This window comes from Pelophylax lessonae (assembly GCF_965119305.1).
Source record: "Pelophylax lessonae genome assembly, chromosome: 9".
Lineage (NCBI taxonomy): Eukaryota > Metazoa > Chordata > Amphibia > Anura > Ranidae > Pelophylax > Pelophylax lessonae.
This window is the reverse complement of record NC_138776.1, coordinates 261,282,339-261,291,046: the sequence shown is the minus strand read 5'-3', so window position 1 is coordinate 261,291,046 and position 8,708 is coordinate 261,282,339. Positions and strand designations below refer to the sequence as shown.

At 43.5% G+C, this 8,708-nt stretch overlaps 3 protein-coding genes across 3 annotated transcripts in view; 2 read left to right on the top strand and 1 right to left on the bottom strand.

Annotated features, from left to right (window-relative positions):
- LOC309564419 (uncharacterized protein) overlaps window positions 1-8,708 on the bottom strand; it is a gene marked incomplete at its 3' end in the record, with an annotated part of 909,898 nt that overhangs the window by 124,599 nt on the left and 776,591 nt on the right.
- Window positions 1-8,708, top strand: part of LOC309563483 (uncharacterized protein) — a 57,387-nt gene that overhangs the window by 36,855 nt on the left and 11,824 nt on the right. The window contains exon 10 of the mRNA XM_082267876.1: window positions 43-140. Within this exon, the coding sequence (XP_082124002.1) occupies window positions 43-140 (98 nt within the window). The remainder of the gene's footprint in view (window positions 1-42; window positions 141-8,708) is intronic.
- LOC309562756 (uncharacterized protein) lies at window positions 284-3,731 on the top strand. The gene is made up of 2 exons (XM_082267047.1): window positions 284-412; window positions 2,314-3,731. Exons 1-2 carry the CDS (start codon window positions 328-330, stop codon window positions 3,543-3,545), a joined length of 1,317 nt encoding a protein of 438 aa, XP_082123173.1. The 5' UTR covers window positions 284-327; the 3' UTR covers window positions 3,546-3,731.

Here is an 8,708-nt window from a genome sequence, read left to right as displayed (position 1 = left end):
CATAGAAACAATGTATTCAGTCAGTGTGTGTGTTTCCTACAGATGGATCCAGTAATGGGAACCCACCAGAGAGATGTCCCCGTCCTCTGTATTCCCGGGATTCCACACAGGAAGATCACACCATCCCTCACCATCATCAGGTAGGTGTTATCAAACGTATGCTACTGAAGGGGATTCTAAATTATATAACATTATTTTTCTCAATGTAATCTCAAGCTAGTAGCACTAACATGTTGGAGATGTTATTTTCTGTCATTTTGTTGTTTTTAGGGCACTGACCCAATTGATTTGAAAGTTGAGGTTAAAACGGAAGTAGAAGATATATATATGAGTAGTGATCAGCTATCTTTGGAGGAGGCTGGAATTAAAGTGACAATAAAAGAGGAAGAATCTTCTTTAGATATCAGCACATGTGAGTAATAATGTCCAGACAGAGAAATACTTTTCAGTTTCCTTTTAATTTCAAAGGTTTAAACGATGCAGATTGATCAAAAGTTCTTGGTTGTAAGCAGACCTTTGCATCTTCAGGCAAGCCTGGATTATAAACTGTAGGCAATCGGTTCATCAGCATAATCCACCATACTGTATAATGTGTCTAAAAGGTAAGATAGAGATATTGTATACTTTACGGTAGTCTAATCTCAAGCACTCATCAGAAAAAATGTACATATCCACTACGTTACCAAATGTTCCCAACAAATGAGGAGGAGATACTGTACACCGTATGAAAGGTCCATCTCCATTCCTCAATATAACGTCATGTTCCCAACAAATGAGGAGGAGATACTGTATACCATATGAAAGGTCCATCTCCATTCCTCAATATAACGTCATGTTCCCAACAAATGAGGAGGAGATACTGTACACCATTGTTTTGCTTGCGTCTAGCAAGGTTACTTTGCGGTACAAACAAGGAAACTTAGACCTTTGTGGTGTATATAAATGTGCTTTTACTATGCAAAAGCAATCTGTACATACAAAACTATTACAATAATACAAGACTGGCAGATACAGATAAAGATGGATATATATCAAGTATACTTAACTAAAAGAAGTTTGCAGCCATGGAGTCCCATTTGCTATCACGCAACATGGCTCAGGGAAAATCAGCGTCCAGTTCTTGCTTCATGGATGTTTCTTGTGAGACTGACTTTCTTGCAGCTTTGGCCAGAAGTATTTAAAATATACCATTCCCCCAAACCAACATCCTTTGTCCTGAGGAGAAAAGGGCTGCTTATCCATTGTTTGGACAGTGACTATGAGGGGGGGGGGAAGGTTATGCTTGGCCAAACTGCATTCCTCATCCTCAAGCCTTTACAAAAGAAAGGTATGACCTTATCATTAGTGAGCCACTGTATTAAATATGCAATTTGCACAACAACCATATGAAAGGTCCATCTCCATTCCTCAATATAACGTCATGTTCCCAACAAATGAGGAGGAGATACTGTACACCATATGAAAGGTCCATCTCCATTCTTCAATATAACGTCATGTTCCCAACAAATGAGGAGATACTGTACACCATATGAAAGGTCCATCTCCGTTCCTCAATATAACATCATGTTCCCAACAAATGAGGAGGAGATACTGTACACCATATGAAAGGTCCATCTCCATTCCTCAATATAACGTCATGTTCCCAACAAATGAGAAGGAGATGCTGTACACCATATGAAAGATCCATCTCCATTCTTCAATATAACGTCATGTTCCCAACAAATGAGGAGGAGATACTGTACACCATATGAAAGGTCCATCTCCATTCCTCAATATAACATCATGTTCCCAACAAATGAGGAGGAGATACTGTACACCATATGAAAGATCCATCTCCATTCCTCAATATAACGTCATGTTCCCAACAAATGAGGTTGAGATACTGTACACCATACGAAAGGTCCATCTCCATTCCTCAATATAACGTCATGTTCCCAACAAATGAGGTGGAGATACTGTACCCCATATGAAAGGTCCATCTCCATTCCTCAATGTAATGTCATGTTCCCAACAAATGAGGAGGAGATACTGTACACCATATGAAAGATCCATCTCCGTTCCTCAATATAACGTCATGTTCCCGACAAATGAGGAGGAGATACTGTACACCATATGAAAGGTCCATCTCCATTCCTCAATATAACGTCATGTTCCCAACAAATGAGGAGATACTGTACACCATATGAAAGATCCATCTCCGTTCCTCAATATAACGTCATGTTCCCGACAAATGAGGAGGAGATACTGTACACCATATGAAAGGTCCATCTCCATACAAATACTTTTGTTAATCCAAATATTTCTTTCTAACAGATGGACATGACGATGAGAAAACCTCAGAGGCACATTTGATGTTCTCTCCACTTTACAATGCCATCATAAAATATTCTTCAGAAGAAAATCACGATACTCAAAATATGCACTCCGGACTTTACCATGAAAATACATCAACAGATCCCCTTAATCTTCCAGATTTTGATAACAAGTCACATCCAAGACTTCCCAGTGCAGACCGATTCTCCGATCGATCGAGTCTTCAGGGATCATCGTCCAGGAGCTTGGATACTGTTACACATTTGGACGAAAAGACGTTCCTATTCTCCAAAGCTGATAATTGGTTTATATCAAAACCATCCTTTCCTTTAGATCAAAGGATACACGGACAGGATGTTTCGTTTCCATGTTCAGAGTGCGGGAAAAGTTTCACTCAGATGGCAGACCTTCTTAGACATCTGACAACTCACACTAGGGAGGGTCCTAATTCACCTTCAAAATGGGACAAATCTATTTTTCAGAAAATAGACCTTCCTACCCATGAGGTAATACACACGGGCGAGCATTCGTTTTCATGTTCCCGTTGCGGGAAATGTTTTGCCCAGCAAGCCGACCTTCTTACCCACGAGATAACACACATGGGCGAGCTTTCTTTTTCATGTTACCAGTGCGGGAAATGTTTTGCCCAGCAAGCAGACCTTCTTACCCACCAGAGAACTCACACAGATGGTCGCCCTTTTTCCTGTTCGGAGTGTGGAAAATGTTATACTCAGAAAGGGGCACTTATTGCGCACCAGAGACGACACACGGGCGAGCGTCCGTTTTCCTGTTCGGAGTGCGGGAAATGTTTTTTAGAGAAAGGACACCTTCAAAGGCACCAGAAAAGACACACGGCCGATCGCCCTTATTCGTGCCCAGAGTGCGGGAAGCGTTTCTTTCAGAAAGATGAACTTGCCACGCACCAGAGAAGTCACACTGGTGAACGTCCTTTTTCCTGTCGAGAGTGCGGGAAATGTTTCACCCAGAGAGGAGGACTCATTGCACACCTGAGGAGTCACGTGGGGGCACGCCCCTATTGCTGTTCAGAGTGTGGGAGAGGTTTTACCGTCAAAGGGCATCTGGTTATTCATCAGAGAATCCACACGGGGGAGCGTCCTTTTTCCTGTTTATTGTGCGGGAAACGTTTTATAAGGAAGGAACATCTTGTGAAGCACGAAAAAAGTCGGATATGTTTGACACCAAAATCAAAGGCAGCTTCACATGCCAGCTAATGCTGACGAAACGTGCATGGGGGGGGGGGGGTGTTCAGAATTGCGTTTTTTACCTCATCTAAAATACTTTGTGAGGTTTTACGCCTTTGTGTATTGCTATGATGTTTCATTTTAATTGGAGCCAACCAATTCTCCAGCACTGTATATCACTCGGGTAGAAGAGGACCTTTCTTCGAGGCGAATAAGATGTAGAAACTTTACGCAGTTTGGGGACTACAATTTTACAAGTCAGAGGAGAGAAAAAAAAAGGGAATTTGGTGATCCGGAGAAGACTGAGATCTACAGAAAGGACTTTTTGGGGTTAAGAACTCATACTTTTAATATAATTTTTTTTGTTATACCAATACCAGAGTCTCCCGCACTGCCATGCAAATTGTGAATCAAATCCAATAAATAATATAAATGATTGCTGCAGCTTTTGTCATGTGTTCCCACACAAAAAAAAAATTATACATTTTATCATAGAATTTCTTAACATTTTCAGGACCGAGCCCATTTTTGACACTTGTTAAAATCAGTATTTTTTGCTAGAAAACTACTGTGATAGAAATAGGCAGTGACAGGTACTCTTTATGGAGGGATCGGGGGGGGGGGGGGGAGGAATGTGACAGTAATAGGCAGAGACAGGTACTCTTTATGGAGGGATCGGGGGGAGGGGGGAATGTGACAGCAATAGGCAGTGACAGGTACTCTTTATGGAGGGATCGGGGTGGAGGGGGGGGGGGGGTGTGACAGTAATAGGCAGTGACAGGTACTCTTTATGGAGGGATCGGGGGGGTAATGTGACAGTAATAGGCAGTGACAGGTACTCTTTATGGAGGGATCAGGGGGGAGGGAGGGAATCAGACAGTAATAGGCAGTGACAGGTACTCTTTATGGAGGGATCGGGGGGGAGGGGGGGAATGTGACAGTAATAGGCAGTGACAGGTGCTCTTTATGGAGGGATCGGGGGGAAGGGGGGGAATGCGACAGTAATAGGCAGTGACAGGTACTCTTTATGGAGGGTTTGGGGGGAGGGGGGGATGTGACAGTAATAGGCAGTGACAGGTACTCTTTATGGCGGGATGGGGGGGGGAATTGTGACAGTAATAGGCAGTGACAGGTACTCTTTATGGAGGGATTGGGGGTCTTAAAGACCCCAAACCCCTCCGCTACACTTCAATGTATTCAGAATGCCGAAAACGGGCATTTTTGAATACTGTTACTTTTTAAATTCGGCAGCTGAGTAACCCGGACATGACGTCATGGACGCCGCCTCCGGGTTACGTCATCGGAGACCCAATCGAAGCCGCATCCAGCTTTGATCAGGACTCCAACCAGCCCGACGGAAGCACCGGCTGGTTGCTCGGGTCTCCCGGTGGGGCGAGCAGAGCCACGGAAGGTGGCGAGAGGGGGGGGAGTCGTCCCCTCCCGCTCGCTGGGGTAACAATCAAATGGCTCCTGATCGCATCAGTCGTTAGCGCCTGGAAGCTGACCGCCTGCTCTAAAAAAACGGTACAGGGGTGATACCTGCAGCAACCACAACCACTTATTGCAGCCGACGTAGGTCTACGTCGATTTGTGGTAAGTGGTTAATAGAGTTTTTTCTTATACTGTACCACATTCTCCCCCGCTACCATGCAGATTGTGAACCAAATTCAATAAATAATAGAAATGATTGACGCAGCTGTTGCCATGTGTTCCCACATAAAAAAAATATTATTATTATTATTAATTTTATTGTATATTTTTTTCTCAGAAAATTAGAATATTATATAAGACCAATAAAAAAAAATTTTTGATAGAGCAATGTTGGCTTAGTGAAAAGTCTGTCCATGTACAGTATAGTAGGCACTCAATACTTGGTCGGGGCTCCTTTTGCATGAATTACTGCATCAATGCGGCATGGCATGGAGGCGATCAGCCTGTGGCACTGCTGAGGTGTTATGGAAGCCCGGGTTGCTTTGATAGCAGCCTTCAGCTCATCTGCATTGCTGGGTCTGGTGTCTCTCATCTTCCGCTTGACAATCCCCCACAGATTCTCTATGGGGTTTAGGTCAGACGAGTTTGCTGGCCAACGAAGCATAGTGATCCCATGATCATGTGACCAGGTATTGGTAGGTTTGGCAGCGTGGGCGGTGCCAAGTCCTGCTGGAAAATTAAATCAGCATCTCCATAAAGACGCAGGTGGAGTCTAAGCGCCAACCGGTGTTCACCAGAGCTCCTAATGGTGGAAATGGACTTTGCTGCTTGTTGGCACCAGGTCGTGGTCCCCAGGGTCTCCCCACCATGAGGTGAGTGAGTTTGGATTCGGGAGTGGAGAAACAGATAGGAATTAGATGGAAGCGTAGTCGCATGAAAGTTGTCAGCCAATGGGAATCAAGAGCCAGGAAGGTGGTCAGCCAAAGCCAGGTCATGCACAGAGGAACACAGAAAGCAGAAGATAGCCAGCAGAGATGCACCTTGAAGCACAAACACACAAGCAAAGGACTGCAAGCCAACAGGTGATATATATATCCTGTGTGCAACCGCATCACTAAGCGATGCCCAAGAAGCAGCAGGAAGTGATGAAGCAATCAGAATCTATAAAAGACAGCAGTCAGCACATGTCCAAGATGGCTGCAGACAGGAAGGCAAGGTAAGACCTTGACAAGGTGTCACACAAGAAACATCTCATCATGGATGAAAGCAAAGAGCTCTCTCAAGACCTTTGCAAGCTTATTGTTGCAAAACATACTGATGTCATTGGTTACAGAAGGATTTATAAACTTCTGAATGTTCCAGTGAGCACTGTTGGGGCCATAATCCAGAAGTGAAAAAGAACACTCTCTCATACTGGTCACTGGAAGTTTAACATGGCACCTCATGGCAAAGAACTCTCTGAGGATCTGGAAAAAAAGAATTGTTGCTCTACATAAAGATGGCCTAGGCTATAAGAAGATTGCCAAGACTCTGAAACTGAGCTGCAGCACGGTGGCCAAGACCATACAGCCGTTTAACAGGACAGGTTCCACTCAGAACAGACCAAAGAAGTGGAGTGCACTTGCTCAGCGTCATATCCAGAGGTTGTCTTTGGGAAATAGATGTATGAGTGCTGCCAGCATTGCTGCTGAGGTTGAAGGGGTGGGGGGGTCAGCCTGTCAGTGCTCAGACCATACGCCACACACTGCATCAAATTGGTCTGCATGGCTGTCATCCCAGAAGGAAGCCTCTTCTAAAGATGATGCACAAGAAAGCATGCAACTAGTTTGCTGAAGACAAGCCGACTAAGGACATGGATTACTGGAACCATGTCCTGTGGTCTGATGAGAGCAAGATAAACCTATTTGGTTCAGATGGTGTCAGGCGTGTGTGGCGACAACCAGGTGAGGAGTACAAAGACAAGTGTGTCTTGTCTACAGTCAAGCATGGTGGTGGGAGTGTCATGGTTTGGGGCTGCATGAGTGCTGCTGGCACTGGGGAGCTACAGTTCATTGAGGGAACCATGAATGCCAACATGTACTGTGACATACTGAAGCAGAGCATGATCCCCTCCCTACAGAGACTGGGCTGCAGGGCAGTATTCCAAAATGATAACGACCCCAAACACCTCCAAGACAACCACTGCCTTGCTAAAGAATCTGAGGGTAAAGGTGATGGACTGGCCAAGCATGTCTCCAGACCTAAACCCTATTGAGCATCTGTGGGGCATCCTCAAACAGAAGGTGGAGGAGCGCAAGGTCTCTAACCTCCACCAGCTCTGTGATGTCGTCATGGAGGAGGGGAAGAGGACTCCAGTGGCAATCTGTGAAGCTCTGGTGAACTCCATGCCCAAGAGGGATAAGGCAGTGCTGGAAAATAATGGCGGCCACACAAAATATTGACACTTTGGGGCCAATTTGGACATTGTCACTTAGGGGTGTACTCACATTTGTTGCCAGAGATTTAGACATTAATGGCTGTGTGTTGAGTTATTTTGAGGGGACAGCAAATTTACACTGTTATACAAGCTGTACACTCACTACTTTACATTGTAGCAAAGTGTAATTTCTTCAGTGTTGTCACATGAAAAGATAGAATAAAATATTTTCAAAAATGGGAGGGGTGTACTTACTTTTTTGAGAATACTGTATTGTATGTATAGGATGGAATCATAGATGACAGTGACAGTTGTCACATACTGTATGTATATGGAATATAGGCTGTAATTCAATCACTGACCACCAGAGGGAGCTCCACTGTATATATATATATAGCTACAGACAGGAAGTGATGTCACAGGGTGACAGGAAGTGGCCTGTGTGAGGAGAGTGAGGAGGAAGCTGGGAGGTAATGATGTATAGATTGTATAGGATGAGGAGAGGAGGACATTGTGTGTGAGATGATATTATAGAGGGGGTGGGTGGCATTATACAGTATACAGGCCATATATGGGGGGGCAATATATAGTACAGATAATATAGAGGGGGGTAATATATAGTACAGATATATAGAGGGGGATAATATACAGTACAGATAATATAGAGAGGGGGGGGGTAATATACAGTACAGATAATATAGAGGGGGGATAATATACAGTACAGATAATATAGAGGGGGATAATATATAGTACAGATAATATAGAGGGGGGGGGGATAATATACAGTACAGATAATATAGAGGGGGATAATATATAGTACAGATAATATAGAGGGGGGGGGGATAATATACAGTACAGATAATATAGAGGGGGATAATATATAGTACAGATAATATAGAGGGGGGGGGGGATAATATACAGTACAGATAATATAGAGGGGGGATAATATATAGTACAGATAATATAGAGGGGGGGGGGATAATATACAGTACAGATAATATAGAGGGGGGATAATATATAGTACAGATAATATAGAGGGGGGGGGATAATATACAGTACAGATAATATAGAGGGGGATAATATATAGTACAGATAATATAGAGGGGGGATAATATATAGTACAGATAATATAGAGGGGGGGGGATAATATACAGTACAGATAATATAGAGGGGGATAATATATAGTACAGATAATATAGAGGGGGGATAATATATAGTACAGATAATATAGAGGGGGGATAATATATAGTACAGATAATATAGAGGGGGATAATATATAATACAGATAATATAGAGGGGGGGGGGATAATATACAGTACAGATAATATAGAGGGGGATAATATATA